The 17,391-nt window shown below is 40.0% G+C and overlaps 1 protein-coding gene across 4 annotated transcripts in view; it reads right to left on the reverse strand.

Moving 5' to 3' along the window:
* The window catches only part of ANKRD28 (ankyrin repeat domain 28), a 186,865-nt gene that overhangs the window by 97,629 nt on the left and 71,845 nt on the right, over positions 1-17,391 (reverse strand). For all 4 annotated transcript variants that reach the window (XM_062214935.1, XM_062214944.1, XM_062214926.1 and 1 more), the window contains one exon: positions 16,951-17,034. In XM_062214935.1, the coding sequence (XP_062070919.1) occupies positions 16,951-17,034 (84 nt within the window). The remainder of the gene's footprint in view (positions 1-16,950; positions 17,035-17,391) is intronic.

Below are 17,391 nucleotides of genomic sequence, written 5' to 3' on the forward strand. Positions count from 1 at the left end.
GTCATATGTTAGGTCACACAGTAAGTCTCAAATGTAAAAAGACTGAAAACATATGCAGTACATTTCCCACTGCATGGCCATGAAACGAAAAATCATAAATATGTGGAAATTAAGCAATATGCTTCCGAAAAATCAATGAGTCAATGAAGAAATCAAGAAGAAATGGACAATACCCAAGACAAATGAAAATGGAGGGTCCAGTGCTGTGGTGCAGTAGGTTAAGCCACTATATGTAGCATCCCATATGTGTGCCAATTCAAGTTCTGTGTGCTCCACTTCTGACCCAGCTCCCTGCTACTGGCCTAGGAAAGCAGCAGAAATGGCCCAAGTGCTTGGGTCTCTGCCCCCACATGCAAGACTCAGATGAGGTTCCTGGCTCCTGGCTTCAGAGTGGCCCAGTCTCAGTCATTATGATCATTTGGGGAGTGAACAAGTGGATGGAAGCTCGTTCTTGCTCTCGCGCTCTCTCTCTCCCCTTCTTTCCCTCTCTTGCTCTAATTCTTTCAAATAAATAACAAAATCTTTAAAAAAAATGGAAACACAACATATCAACCTTACAGTGAGAAGTACTTGTATCAAAAAAAGAAGATATCAAAATAATCCAATGTTATAACCTGAAAAAGAAACAAACTAGGCTCAAAGTTAGCAGAAGGATTACAATAACAAAACTGAGTAGAAATAAACAAGAGATTATAGAGAAATAGAAAAAATCTAAAAACTAAGAGTTGGCTTTTTAGGGAAAAAAAGACAAATCCTTTAACTACACTAAGATAAAAGACACAAATACAAAAACTCAGAAAAGAGATAATACCACAGACTTTTTATACAAAGGAGACACAATCGATAAGAAACTACTATGATCAAATATATGACAACAAATTGATAACCAAGAAAAATGTGTAAGCTCAAGAACATACAACCTACCAAGACAGACTCAAGAAGAAACAGAAAACCTGAATAAAGCAATAAAGAGAAAGGAGTTCAGATTAGAACAGAAAATTTCACATCAAAGGAAAGCCCAGGATCTCACAGCTTCATTGCTGAAACTCTAGGAAACATCTAAAGAACTACTATCAATTATTCTCAAATTCATTAAAAACTTCAAGGGGTAGAAATATATCCAAACCCATTTCATGAAGCCAAAATTATCCAGGTACAAAATCAACAAAACCATAAGCCAGTATCTCTGAAGAACACAGATGCAAAAATCCTCAATAAAATAGCAGCAAACTGAATTCCACAGCACATTAAAAAGATCACTCATTATGTTCAAGTGGGGTTCATTACAGAGATGCAAGGATGGTTCAAGATAAGCAAACCAATTAACACTATACTTTATATTAACAGAAACACAAAAGCCAGATGATTATTTCAACAGATGATGAAAAGGCACTTGACAAAAAATTCTACATCCCTAATGGGAGTGTCTAGGTTAGTCTCAGCCTGCTCCTGATTCTAGCTTCCTGCTCAAGTGCAGACTGGGGGGAAGCAGCGATGGTACAAGTAGTTGGGTCCCTGCCACCCATGCAGGACACCCAGACTGCTGGCCATGCTTGGCTTTGCCCAGGTCACTGCAGGCATTTGACTGAGTGGATCAGTGGATGAGAGCGCCTTCTCTCTGCCATCAAATAAACAATCAGTGTAAAAGAAGGGTTAAGTTTGTGAGACCTACTGCACACCAGGATGATATAGTCAATAAAAACATACTATGCATTCCGAAATAGCTAAAAATGTAAATTTCAAAGATTTCACAAGAAAATGAACAAGCAAGACAGTCATTAACTTGATTTAATCAATCCATATTGTATGCATGGATGGTCACGTATAATCTCAATTCAAATTAAGTTTATAATAATTTTTAAAAGATTGAGGAAATAGATATGAAATCATCTGTCTGCAGAATTTTAAATTATCAAATGCAACCGACTTGTTTGTATTTCAAAAATACTATTAAACTATTACAGAAAATTGCCATTTCACAAAATATGTAAGATCTAAGTCTGAGGCCGGTGCTGTGGCTTAACAGGCTAATCCTCCACCTTGCGGCGCCGGCACACTGGGTTCTAGTCCCGGTTGGGGCGCCAGATTCTATCCCGGTTGCCCCTCTTCCAGGCCAGCTCTCTGCTATGGCCCGGGAAGGCAGTGGAGGATGGCCCAAGTGCTTGGGCCCTGCACCCCATGGCAGACCAGGAGAAGCACCTGGCTCCTGGCTTCGGATCAGCGAGATGTGCCGGCCGCAGCGGCCATTGGAGGGTGAACCAACGGCAAAAAGGAAGACCTTTCTCTCTCTCTCTCTCTCTCACTGTCCACTCTGCCTGTCCAAAAAAAAAAAAAAAAGATCTAAGTCTTAAACCATTCAGTAGTTCGTTCTCAATAGTTACAGAAAGAAAGAGACCTTCCCCCTACTGGTTCACCCCCCAAATGGCTGCAACAGCTGAGGCTGGGCCAGGCCTAAGTCAGGAAGCTGGAACTTCATCTGGTCTCTCCAGCATGTGGGCCATATTCTGCTGCTTTCCCAGGAACATTTCCAGGGAGCTGGACAGGAAGTGAAGCTGCCAAGCCTCAAACCCATGTTATTATGGGATAGCAACAACATTGGCTCTAAAATGCTGAATTATTTTACAGATTCAATGGAATTTCAGTAAAAATGCCAATGGCATTCCTAACAGAAATAGAAAAAGTAATCCTAAAGTTCCCATGGAGGCCGGCGCCGCGGCTCACTAGGCTAATCCTCCACCTTGCGGCGCCGGCACACCGGGTTCTAGTCCCGGTCGGGGCACCAATCCTGTCCCGGTTGCCCCTCTTCCAGGCCAGCTCTCTGCTGTGGCCAGGGAGTGCAGTGGAGGATGGCCCAAGTCCTTGGGCCCTGCACCCCATGGGAGACCAGGAGAAGCACCTGGCTCCTGCCATCGGATCAGCGCGGTGCGCCGGCCGCAGCGCGCCTACCGCGGCAGCCATTGGAGGGTGAACCAACGGCAAAAGGAAGACCTTTCTCTCTGTCTCTCTCTCACTGTCCACTCTGCCTGTCAAAAAAAAAAAAAAAAGTTCCCATGGAACCACAAATGATACTGATATCTAAAGTAATCTTGAGCAAAAAGATCAAAGCTGGAAGAATCACAGTACCTGATTTCAAAACACAGCTCAGGGCAATAATAAACAAGACACCACGATAGTGGCGTAACAACACACAGATCAATGGGACAGAATGGAGAACAGAGATAAATCCACTCATATCGAGTGGCTGACTTCTGGCAAAGGCATCAAAAACAATGAATGGAGAAAGGACAGCCTCCTTAATAAATGCTGAGGGAAAAACTGGTTATTCACATGCAGATGAATGAAACCATATCCTAATTTCTTATCATGTACAAAAATCAACTCCACATGGATCAAAAACCTAAATGTCAGACCTGAAACTGAGAAACAATTAGATGAAAATATAGGGGAAACGTGTTAAGATATTACTATATGCAATGATTTTTCAAAGAAAGGACCATCAGTGCATAAACAAAAGCAAAAATGAATACACGGAATTGTATCAAACCAGAACTTTACACAACAAAGAAATCAATCAATAGTGAAGAAATGGCCCGTACAATTGGAGAAAATATTCATAAATTACTGTGACAGAGATTATCCAGAATATATAAGCAGCTCAAAAACTTACCAACAAAATAATCTGATTAAAAATGCAGGCAAATGATCTGAATAGACAAAAAGAATACACAAATGGCCAACAAGTATTATGAAACATGGTCAACATCACTAATCATCAGGGAAATGGAAATTAAAAGCATAGTAACATACCATCTCACCTCAGCCACAATGAGTGTTCTGCCCCCCAAAAGGCAAAAAGTAGCAAATGCTGTCAGTTTGTAGAGAAAAAGGTATTGTATACACTGTTAATGGGAATGCAAGTTACTACAGTCACTGTGGAAAAAAGTATGGAGATTTCTCAAAAATCTAAAAACTATAATAACAATCCTGCTATCTTACTTCTGGTATATGTACCACAAGGATAAAACAGCTTATCAAAGAGATACCTGCACCCCATTTACTGGAGTACTCCTCACAATAGCCAAGATTTGCAATCAACTTAAGTGTACACCAATGGATAGATGGACAAAGAACACATGGTATAAATATCCAACAGAATACTGTTCAGCATTAAAAAGGATAAAATTCTATCATTTGTGGGAAAACAGATGCAACTGGAGAATATTATGTTAAGTGATACAAGCCAGTCACAAGAAGACAAATATTGTATATTCCCACTTATATGTAGAAGCTGAAACAGTTCATCTCAAAGAATGATAGAGTACAACAGTGATTACTACAGGCAGAAAGGGTAGGAGGGGAAGGGAGGACCATTGAAAGAGGTTGGATAATGGGTATCAAAATACAGTTAAATAAAGTGTTCTGCAGCAGCTGAGTGACAGTGGTTTAAAGTAACTTATTAAATATTTTATGAAGAACAAAGAAAGGAGTTTAGAGGCTCTAAACATAAAGAAATGATACACAAATAAAGTGACAAAAATGCTGGGGCTGGAATTGTGGCACAGTAGGTAAAGCTACCACCTACAATGCCAGCATCCCATATAGCACCGGTTCACGTCCTGACTGCTCCACTTCTGATCCAGCTCCCTGCTAATGGCCTGGGAAAAGCAGCGGAAGATGGCCCAAGTGTTTAGGCCCTTGCTATCCACGTGGGAAACCTGCACGAAGCACTTAGCTCCAGCCTGGCCCAACCGTGACTGTTCTGGCCATCTGGGGCATGAACCAGTGAGGAAAGACTGATCTATCTCTCCCTCTAAAGATTTTTTAAATGAATCTTAAAAAAAAAAAAAAAAGAAAAAAAAAGAAAAGAAAAGAAAAAGAAAAAGAGGGAGACCGAGAGACAGAAATGCTATTTATCTTGATCTGATCACCACACAGAGTATATACTAAATTATCACACTGTACCCCCTAAGTTTATATACTTATGTGTCAGTTAAAAAGTAAACTGAGGTGTGTGGGGGGGAAGCATTACAGCACAGTGGTTTAAGCTGCCTCCTGGGACACCAGCACCCTATATGAGTGTTAATTTGGGAAAGCAGGAGAAGATGGTCCAGGTACTTGAGCCCCTTCCATCCACATGGGAGACTGGGATGGAGTTCCAGGCTCCTGGCTTTGACCTGGCACAGCCCAGGCTGCTATGGTCACTTGGGGAATGAACCAGTAGAGGGAAAATCATTTCTATCTCTTATCTCTCCCACTCTCTCTATAACTCTGCCTTTCAAATAAATAAATAATTTTTTAGAAAGTTTTAATTAAGAAAGGAAAGAAAAATTAGGGAGTAGGCATTTGGCGTAGTGACTAAGATGCCTGTGTTCCTCCTCAGAGTGACTGGGTTTGATTCCTGGCTCCAGCTGCTGACTCCAGCTTCCTGTCCAGGCAACACTTTGGGAGGCAACAATGATGGCTCAAACAACTGGGCTCCTGCCACCGATGTGGGAAATCTGGACTGAGTTCCTGGCTTTAGCTCTGCCCCAGCTTCAGCCCTTAGAAACATTTAGTGAGTGACTCAATGATAGGAGCACTGTCCATCTGTTTCTCCCTCCCTCTCTACGTCTCAAGCAAATAAAAAAGAAAAGAAAAAATTTACTCACCCATCTATCTAAACTTAAAGTTGGGCAATTTAAAGTAACAAATGCTTACTTAGAAAATATCAACATGTATTACTGAATTTTATTTATGTAAATGATACCAGCGCCAATGGTTGGCTTTTTGAAAATAAAATTCTCAAAACCACAAAAGAAAGAATATAACACAAAATGGGAACAAAAAACAATAGCAATAGATACAAAACAGTTACAAAAATGCTAAGCAGGGGCCTAAGCCTGGTGCACCGGAATGTCATGGGGGCGGTTCAAGTCTCAGCTGCTTCTCTTCCAATCCAGCTCTCTGCTATGGCCTGGGAAAGCAGTTGAAGATGGCCCAAGTGCTTGGACCCCTGCGCCTGCGGAGGAGACCTGGAGGAAGCTCCTGGCTCCTGGCTTTGGATTGGCTCAGCTCCAGCCGTTGCAGTCATTTGGGGAGTGAACCAGCGGATGGAAGACCTCTCTCTCTTTCCTCTGTTACTCTACTTCTCAAATAAATAATAAAATCTTTAAAAAATGCTAAGTAGCAGTCCAACTATATTAGTTATCACTTTGCCGGGGTCTAAAAACACCAGTTTTTAAAAAAGATCAAAAAGACTGGGTAAGAAAGACACTAGATAGTGTCTGTAAAAAAAAAAAAAAAAAAGAAAAGAAAACATTAAAAGTAAATGACAGGGGCTGGCGCTGTGGCTTAACAGGCTAATCCTCCGCCTTGTGGCACCGGCACACCGGGTTCTAGTCCCGGTCGGGGCGCCGGATTCTATCCCGGTTGCCCCTCTTCCAGGCCAGCTCTCTGCTGTGGCCCGGGAAGGCAGTGGAGGATGGCCCAAGTGCTTGGGCCCTGCACCCGCATGGGAGACCAGGAGAAGCACCTGGCTCCTGGCTTCGGATCAGCGAGATGCGCTGGCACAGCGGCCATTGGACAGTGAACCAACGGCAAAAAGGAAGACCCTTCTTTCTGTCTCTCTCACTATCCACTCTGTCAAAAAAAAAAAAAAAAAGTAAATGACAGGAGAGGATTCTGGGAAGAATTTGGCAATGTTTTGCCGATTTGAAAATAATTAGACTTGAGGAATCTGTCCAATTTAACTCTTCTGGAACTCTGTAGCTTATTGAAAGCTTGCAACTTCCAAGGGAAAGCTTAAGCAGGAAAATGGTAATTTGCTTTGGTCAACTGAGGTTAATTTCAATCAATCTCAGCTCTTCATACAATTAACAGCTACCCGCTCTCCATCCCTCAGTACAGGGTAGGCAGTTGTACACATATCACACAAATTCCATGTGTGTTCGGAACAGCCTAGACATAGCTTTTGGAACCTGCATGGGTAAAAAGGATACTATCTTCCAAATATCCAGGATTTCTGCAATTCTGATGATTGTTTCAAATTACAAAGGTACAAACAGAGCGTTGGCAGCAATTATTGCTGAAATTCCCTCCACTGCTACAAAGCCCTTTTGTGACTTCCAGTGCCCTTTTTGACCTCCTTTCATTTTTCTTTCTCCCTTCTGGGAACCAGACAACATTAAAGACTAAAATATTCAAAAACAATCACAAATTCAAGGGAAATTACAAAGTCACCACACATGTTCAGGGAAAGGTGCAAACTCAGAATTAGCAAAGTCCAAGTTTACCCTTAAGACTGCTTCTGAGCAAAGTGGCCACCTAACAAAAACAAAATCAAAAACCAGAAAACTGCAAAGGATGCAAACCTGTGGATGAGGGAGAACCTAACTTCCAGAATTAATCCATTATTAGCCTTACCTGTCCAAACAATTAATACCACTGCCAACAACAACAACAAAAAAATCACACGTCATACAAAGAAACTAGTCCGTAGACTACGTTTTAAAAGCAAGCATTTGGTCTAGTAGTTTAGATGCAGCTTACGACACTCACCTCCCATACTAGAGTGTCAGAGTTTGAGTCCTAACTCTGCTCCCAATTCTGGCTTCTTGTCAGTGTGCACCCTGGCAGGCAGCAGACGATAGGTGGCTCACACAGCTGGATCCCTGCTACCTCTGTGGAGACTTGCATTGAGTTCTGGCTTCTGGCTTTGGCCTGGCCTCGTCCTGGTTGTGGTGCACATTTGGAATTACAGTAAAACAGATCTCTCTCTCTCTCTCTGCCTCTCAAATAAATAATTTTAAATCAGTCTGTAAAATCATGCACAAAAGGGTAAAGTTAAAAATCATCCATGTAATACTACTACCTTATCTGACCGCCCATTATTTACCTTCATTGAAATCTCACGTATGTGGTTTCAGGTTACTGTCTAGTGTCTTGACTTCTACTTGGGGAATCCTGTCAGTATTTTTCTCAAGGCAAGTACTCCTAGCTCACTAGGAGCTCCCATGTTCTTCCTGCCCTTCTCTCATTTCCTCTTGGAACTTCCACTTGATAATGTCCCACTGATACATTAAGCTATTTTTTCTTTACTTTTTTTTTTTAATATTTATTTTATTTATTTGAAAAAGTTACAGAGAGAGAGGTCTTCTATCCGCTGGTTCACTCCCCAGATGGCTGCAACAGCCGGAGCTGTGCCGATCCAAAGCCAGGAGCTTCTTTCGGGTCTCCAACGTGGGTGCAGGGGCCCAGAGACTTGGGCCATCTTCTACTATTTCCCAGGCCATAGCAGAGAGCTGGATTGAAAGAGGAGCAGCTGGGACTAGAACTGGTGCCCACATGGGATGCTGGCACTTCAGGCCAGGGCTTTAACCCGCTGTGCCACAGCACCAGCCCCAATTTTTTCTTTTCTTCAATCCTCTTTCTGTCCTGAAATTCTAGTTTCCTTTGTCTTATCTTCAGGGTCATTTTTCCTATTTGCCTTTGAATTACTCTAGTTAATTCTTCATATCAGTTATTCAAATTTCCAGCTTTAGAATATTTTTTCTCTCTAGATTTTCTATTTCTGTCTTTATATTTTCATTTTTTCCCCCAAACGTTATTTTCTTGACTTTCTCCCTATCTTTTAGATTTAATCCATCTTTGTCTAGTAGATGTGTCTTCAGGTCTTTTTCAGTGGAGAGTTTCTGTATTTTTTTTTTTTCTCTCCAACTACTTGGTTACCCATCATCTGCTGCCTACCAGGTACACACAAACAAGAAGCTAGAATTGGGAGCAGAGCCAGGACGTAACCCCCAGCACTCTCATGGGAAGTGTGCACCCCAAGCAGCATCTCAACTACTAGGCCATGGGAAAGCAGCAGAAGATGGCCCAAGTCTCTGGGCCCCTGCACCCACATGGGAGACCCGGAAGAAGCTCCTGGCTCTGGATCAGCACAGCTCCAGCCGTTGTGGCCATCTGGGGAGTGAACCAGCAGATGAAAGACCTCTCTCTCTCTCCCCCTCCCTCTTCTTCTCCTTCTCTCTCTGTGTAACTCTACTCTGACTTTCAAGTAAATAAATAAATCTTTAAAAAAAAAAAATAAAGTACTAGGCCAAATATCTGCTATAAGAGACCAACATATTTTTTAAAACAGCAGTTAGTCTAAAGACTAGTAGTATTATTGTAACTTTAGTTTACAACTTCACATTTTCTTTTCTATATAGGGTAAGGGGTAGCGTATTTAAAAATTTGAGTTTTTATAAATCATGTATAAAGATTTAATTTTATGACAAAAAAAAAAAAAAAAAACCAAAGGAGTGGGAACAGAGATGTAAAGAAGCAAGTTTGTATGTTATTATAGTTGGCCTATATCCAAATTAAGAGTCCAACTTTAGGATATTAAATGTAATCCCCATGGTAACTACAAAAAGAATAAGGATTATGGGTATACAAAAGAGGAAATGAGAAAGGAATTTAAAATGTTTCACTACCAAAATAAATCAACTCAACACAAAGAAGACAAGAATTCAAGAAATGAGAGAAAAAACATATGGAACACAAACTGGATAATGACAGAAGTTCCTCCTTATCATCCTTGAAAAAGAAAACTGACATATGTTACAGCATGCATAAACTTGAGTACATTATGCTATGTGAAATAAGCCAGTCACAAACAGGCAAACAGTATGATTCCATTTATATCTGGTACTTAAAGTAGTCGGAATCACACAGAGCAGAATGGCAATTACTGGGAGCTGGGGGGAGAGAGGAATAGGGAGTTACCATTCCTTGGGCACAGAGTTTCCGTTTTGCAAGATGAAAGGCATTCTCGACACCCCTGCGTGGTGATGGCGGTGTAACCCTGTGAATACACACACCACACCACTGCACTGCACTCTTAGCAATGTTGACGACTACTCTTTGTCTGCAATATTTTATACAAAGCAACATAAAGTGAACCGGTCTTCTCAATGGTGCTCAAACAACCGGATATCCATATGCAAAATAAGTAAATCTAGATATAGACCTTACACCTTTCACAAAATTTAACTCAAAATGATCAGTCTTAAATGTAAAACACAAAACTATAAAACTCCACCCATAAAATAACATAGAAGAAAAACTATTCAACATTAGTTTGCACAATGATGTTTTAGATACACCAAAGGCATAATCCAAGAAACAAACAGTAAACTGGACTTCATTAATATTAAAAAGTTCTCATTTGCAAAAGATAGCACCTGAGAATGAAAAGACAAACCACAGACTGGGAGAAAATACTTGCAAAAAATTTATCAAGATAAAGGACTGTTAAAGCTCAACAGTAAGAATGTGAAGAGTCCCTACTCGCTTTAAAAAATGGATGGGGCCAGTGCAGTGACGTATTAGGCTAAGCCTCTGCCTGCAGCGCTAGCATCCCATATGGGCATCAGTTCCAGCCCTGGCTGCTCCTCTTCTGATCCAGCTTTCTGCTTATGGCCTACGAAAGCAGTGGAAGATGGCCCAAGTGCTTGGGCTCCTGCACCAGAAAGAAGCTCCTGGCTTCAGATGGTGCAGCTGTGGCCATTAGGGGAGTAAACCTGTGGATGGAATACCTCTCTCTCTGTTTCTCCTTCTCTGTCTGTAATTCTATTCTACTTCTCAAATAAATAAATAAATAAATCTTAAAAAAAAAAAAAAAAGACTAAATAGGGGCCAGCATCACAGTGTATCAGGTTAAGTAGCTGCCTGTGACACAGTATCTCATATGGGCACTGATTTGAGTCCTGGCTGCTCTACTTTTGTTCCAGTTCCCTGCTAATGTGCCTGGGAAAGCAAAAGCAGATGGCCCAAGTCCTTGGCCCCCTGCATCCATGTGGGAGACCCAGATGAAGCTCCTGGCTTCACCCTGGGGCAGACATGACTATTGTGGCCATTTGGAGAATGAACTAGCAGAAGGAAGATCTCTCTCTCTCTCTCTCTCTCTCTCTCTCTCTCTGTAATCGGTAACTCTGACTTTCAAATAAAACAAATGAATTTTAAAGGGAAAAAAAAAAGGGCTAAATACCGCCAAGGCAAGTAGAGAAATAAGGGGTCTGTTCATACCTGGGGAGAATGCAAATTGGCAGTTAGTTTGGCAGTTTCTTATAAAACAAAACACACTCCCTACCATATGATCCAGCAACTGCATTCCTTGCTTTAATCCAAAAGAGCTGAAAACTTATGTCACCATAAAACCCTGCATATGGGTGTTTACAGCACTTTATTCATATCTGCCAAATATGAGGAGGCAACCAAAATGTCCTTCAGTAGGTGAATGGATAAACAAACAGTGGTGTATCTAGATAACAGAGTATTATTCAGTGCTAAAAAGAAATGAGCTATCAAGTCACTGTAAGAAACTTAGCTATGCATTACAAAATCTACACAGGCTACATACTCTATGATCCCTACTATATGACACTATGCAAAAGCAGAACTATTGAGACAGTAAAAATATCAGTGGCTATCAGGGCCAAGGCAGGAGGAAGAAATAAGTGAGTGCAGATCAGAGGATTTTTAAAGAGAAACTACTCTTTATGAAATTATAATGGGGGATAACATCATTGCACATTGGAACAAATCCACCCACCATACAACACCAAGAGTGAACCCTAATGAAAACTATGTTCTTTGAGCAATAATGATGTATCAATCAGTGTAGGTTCCTCAATTGTATTCCCACTCTGATGGTGAATAATAACAGAGTAGGCTGTACACAAGTTTCAGCACATGAGAAATCTCTGCACCCTGCTCTCAATTTTGCCGGGAACTTAAAACTCCTCTAAAAAATAAGTTCTATTAAAAAGGAAACTATAAGACAAAATCATACACATTTTATAATTCCATCTACATAAAATTCTAGAAACGAAGAACAGATACTTGATCTCTACAGAAAATGCCATTATTTACCTACCATTAATTTATATGTGTGTGTATATCACTACTATAACTGATTTAAACACAGAATCAAAGGAACATGTAGTCTAATGGGAAGCTGATAATACATTTAATAATTTACAATACACTCTAAAAATCTGCTTGTCCACTGAAGCAGAATCCCATTTATGACTAACGATCAAGGTTAATAATAGCTGTAATAAAAAGGAACTGGTCAAATAAATTATGGTACAACTACATAATGAAATATTATGCAGCTGTAAAGAATGAGAAACTCTCTACAGACTAAAGTGGACTGACTCCCAAAATATTTTGAGGATGAAAAAAGGAAAAATCAGAACACACATATAACATATTAAATAAATATATCTATATTTATCTATATGAGTGGATTACAAAAGCATGTTTTCAGGGCCGGTGCTGTGGCATAACAGGTAAAGCCACCGCCTGCAGTGCCAGCATCCCATATGGGCGCCGGTTCTAGTCCTGGCTGCTCCACTTCCCATCCAGCTCTCTGCTATGGCCTGGGAAAGCAGTTGAAGATGGCCCAAGTCCTTGGGCCCCTGCACCCGCGTGGGAGACCTGGAAGAAGCTCCTGGCTTTGGATTGGCGCAGCTCCGGCTGTTGCGGCCAATTGGGGAGTGAACCAGTGGATGGAAGACCTCTCCTCTGCCTCTCCTTCTCTCTGTAAATCTGACTTTCAAATAAATAAATAAATCTTTTAAAAAGTCTTCAACAGTGGCCCAGGAGTGCAGTGGAGGATGGCCCAAGTGCTTGGGCCCTGCACCCACATGGGAGACCAGGAGAAGCACCTGGCTCCCGGCTTCAGATCAGCACGGTGTGCCGGCTACCGGCCACAGCGGCCATTGAGGGGGTGAACCAATGGTAAAGGAAGACCTTTCTCTGTCTCTCTCTCTCTCACTGTCCACTCTGCCTGTCAAAAAAAGAAAAAGTCTTCATCAATTTCTAGCTACAAAAACTGCTGGTTCTAATAGACAATACCTGCTTTCTTTCAAAACTATTCTAACAGTCATTTAGTCACAATGGCAAAAGATATGTATGACCTTGGGGACAAACTAAAATAAACACCAATGAGGAAAATTTTAAATTTTGCAGTTGAAATCTAAAACCACTGCTTCATTTGAGGAGAGGTGTCATTTTTGTAATGAGCCACTAGTGTGGAATACTCTCCTGCGTGGAAGCTAAATTGGTTCTCCCACCATACCCACCTCCCTCCACTCCTTATCCCATACAAATCAATTTGAAGTTGGGTGGATACACTTGAGCTGGGGATGAACAGCTGTGGCTCCACCATTAATTACTGTGAGCAGCTACAAGAGAAGAGCACATATAAACACAGCGTTTGGTCAGAAAGCACACCTAACCTCAAATAATGGATGAAGAGGCATTAAAGACTCAGAAACATCAATAGCTAGATAAACTGATGGCCAGCAGAAATGACATGTGGCCACAAGGAAAGATTTGTTGAACTTTAACAGCATGTCTGGCTAATTTCTAGAAAAAGACTTAAACATATTTTGAAGGATGGGTGTGGGTGACATTCAGGGAAATTTATGGAAAATTAGGGTTTTCTACGTCATCTTTTTTTTTTTTTTAAGACTTATTTTATTTATTTGAAAGACAGAGTTACAGAGAGTAGTAGAGACAGAGAGAAAGGCCTTCCATCTGCTGGTTCACTCCCCAGATGGCTACAACAGCCAGAGCTGTGCCGATATGAAGCCAGGAACCAGGAGCTTCTTCTGGGTCTCCCAAATGGGTGCAAGGACTTGGGCCATCTTCCACTGCTTTCCCAGGCCATAGCAGAGAGCTACATCGGAAGAAGAGCAGCCGGGACTAGAACCGGCGCCCATATGGGATTCCAGCGCTTCAGGCCAGGGTTTTAACCCATTGCACCTCAGTGCCAGCCCCTTCTACTTTACCACTAGCATGGGAAGGCAGTGGAGGACAGCCTAAATGCTTGAGAGACCCAGAAGAAGCTCCTGGCTCTGGATTAGCCCAGCTTCAGCCGTTGTGGCCACTTGGGAAATGAACCAGCAGATAGAAGACCTTCCTCTCTGTCTCTCCTTCTCTGTAACTCTATGTCTCAAATACATAAATAAAATCTTTTAAAAAATTAACTTTCCTATAAAAAAAGTCAAGAGTGTTCCAATGTGATAATGTTATTGATACTTTGGATTAAATTATTTGGAGGCACAGGAGTTTAGTGTTGTGGCTAAGACACTGGTTGCAACACTCCATACTCTATCAGAGTGCCTAAGTTCAAGTCCTGGCTCTGACTTCCAATTCCAGCTTCCTGCTGATGCGTACCCTGGGAGGCAGTGGTGATGGCTTTAGTGGTTGGGCCCCTGCCACCCACATGGTGGCTCTGCATTGAGTTCCAGCTTCTGGCTTTGACCTGGCCAGCCCCAGCTGTTGCACACAATTGGGGAGTAAACCAGGAGATGGAAATCTCTGTGTGGGTCTATTTCTCTGCCTTTTAATAAAAAAAAAATTTTTTTTTCATTATTTGGGTTCCACAATATGGCCATTAAGTTTTAGTAAGTCCTAAGGAAAGGTATTTCTTTATTATTTTGGCCACAGAAATACAGAAACATAAGTGAAGGCTTCTGCGCTAAAGCAGAAGGCCTGGCTTTGGCCTGATCCAGTTCTGGCTATTGCAGGCATCTGGGTGTGAACCAGCAGATGCAAAGCTTTTTTTTTTTTTTTTTTAACTTTAAATAAAACAAATCTAAATTGGAAAAAATTAAAATTATACAATGACAAACACAATATAGTAGCAAACTGGAACTTAAACCTATTCTAAAATCTTAAAAAAAAACTTAAAGTTTTCATGAAAGCTGTTTCTCATATTTGCTAATATTAAATACTTCATTTAAATAAATTAAAAAATCAGTCACTCTGATATAAAGCTGAAAAATATTTTACTGACATAAAGCTTATAGATATTTTACAGCCTGTCACAAAATAGTGGATTTTAACACCCTGTTTCTTAAAACCCTATATGATTCCTAACCATAGAGAACAAAAACAAAGAAAGAAAAAAATTATCATCTTAAACTAGAAGACCACCAAATATTTCATAAATTTTAATATTATAACAATACTTTCAACAACTACGAGTCACAACCATAAAGGCATCTGTCAAAACCCATACAGCACTGAGGACAACTGTGACAGTCACCCTCAGGAAATTTGATGAGTAAACTGATACTCAAAATACTGACCCTGAATAATTTTCTAAATTTTAGTACAATTTGGATATAACAGAAAAGCAATAAACTTTGTTGTGATGAAGAAATTAGTCATGGAAAGTAGGATTATAGTGCAAACTTTTTCACCAAGATTTGTTGGTACTATTAAAATAAAACAAACAAAAACCCCCTAAAAGTTAAACAGAACAGAAAGCCTATTTCCTTCCTTTTCATAAATCTATATACACCTAGAGCTATTTTTTGTTCTAGGAAAAGTAGACTCTCAGGGCACCCTAATTAGGTAAAGTGACCAAAGCTCCACTTAAAATAAATACTGAACCAGCTGCATGTTTCTAACTAAATATAAATGTGAAGGCAATTCACTTAGAGAAAGTTTAAGAAAAAAAAAAAATAAATGATAGCATTTTAATCAATACCCAATATTAGAATTAATCAGGTCAGCCAGTGACTCAAATTTATTCAGATAAGTTTTTAAGATGAATTTAATGTTTTTCATAACTATCAAACATCAAGTGGTCACAGCAGTGCTAAATAAAAAGGAGGAAAGATGGGGGTGAAGATGAGCTTTCAAGGAGTGCATTCTCAGAACTACAATCACATTTACGTCATCTGTTTCTCAGAACTACAATCACATTTATGTCATCTGTTTGGGGTTGCTACAGTAACTTTATGAATCATATTTTTCACTCCTCTATAACTCAGAGGTATGTTTGTTTCCAATGGAAATATAAGCATTAATGAATTCAATCTTGATAGAATAAATTATGGGGGGCCAGTCTTGTGGCACAGCAGGTAAAGCCACTGCCTGTAATGCTGGCATCCCATAAAGATGCCTGTTCGAGTCCTGGATGCTCCACTTCTGATCCAGTTCCCTGCTACTGTGCCAGGGAAAGCAGCACAGGATGGCCCAGGGCCTTGGGTCCCTGAACTCACAGAAGCTCCTGGCTCCTGGCTTCCAACTGGCCTACCTCCAGCCATTGCAGCCATTTGGAGAGTGAATCCATGGATGCAAGATATCTCTCCCCTGCCCCCACTGCCTTTCAAATATATAAATCAATCTTAAAAGAGCAATAAAAAGAAATTACGTATGTTCAGTCATAATTTAATAAATTAAAGAAACTACTGGCTGCTGGAGAAACATAAAAAGAGAAAAGTATTCATATAACTACTTTTTCTAAAATTGGATTGCAGGTAAATCCTGAATATTAAATCTACTATATCTTGACGTTTAGAAACTTTTCAAACAAAGTATCTGTTATTGAAAGCCAATCAAAATATAATCAGGAATCTTTGCTATGCACTTACTATGATTGTTTATAGAAAGCAAATATGATCTTATAATTAAGTTAGGTATATTATAAACTTTAAAAAGTATCTTTGATTTCAAGTTCACAAAAAAGAACCCTCATCTGAAAAGCACACTGAAGTATTTCACAGCAAATGTTATGGTTTCTGCAGCTTACTTTCAAATGGGTTCAAGGAGAAAACATTATGTGTATATAATCTGTGTAAATGTAAGAGGAAAAGCAAATGTGGCAAAGTGTTATTAAAGCCACAACTAAGTGAAAAGCATACGGGTGGTTCACAGTACTTTTTTCAACCTTCCAGGATTTGAATAATTTCAAAATAAAAAAGCTGGGAGAACGCGGCTTCTAGTACTCTTGCACTTTTAGTGACTATCCTGAATATGAGGCCAGTATTTTCCATTTGCTTGAGGCAAATTTAAAATAGTGGTTACGGAACTGTGTTATGCCTGTGAAAGAGAAATCACAATTCTAGGAAAGAGTTTTTAAAGTAGGTTTAAAGGTTGCCATCAATGAATTAATTGTTTTACCTGAAAGTTAACATCTTCTTTCTTAAATATTAGTGCTCGAACTTCATCAGGATCTCCATTAAATATAGCTTGCACCAGTGATGGCTAAAATATAAGAATAATAAAAACATTAGTCACACATCATGGATGATTCTGAAGATATTTCTGTATAACTTTAAATCTTCAACTTTTCTTCCCTGTAATATCAATTACCTCTTCACACTAACCAGAAGTTTTATGTAACTAAATCATATCAAAGCACAGGATTCGTCTTTGGAAATAAAGAGTGCTGATTTTTTTTTTAAAAACAGAAATTTACTTTGACCAATTAGACAATAACAATCACTTTATTTAAGTGGAAACTTTTCATTTATAAATATAAAAAGACCGACTCTTCTAAATATAAACCTGACATCTCAACATCTACTTGTGGAGCAAATCTTGTTAAACAAGCAATTCCCA

The sequence above is a fragment of the Lepus europaeus genome, chromosome 2 (genome assembly GCF_033115175.1).
Source record: "Lepus europaeus isolate LE1 chromosome 2, mLepTim1.pri, whole genome shotgun sequence".
NCBI lineage: Eukaryota > Metazoa > Chordata > Mammalia > Lagomorpha > Leporidae > Lepus > Lepus europaeus.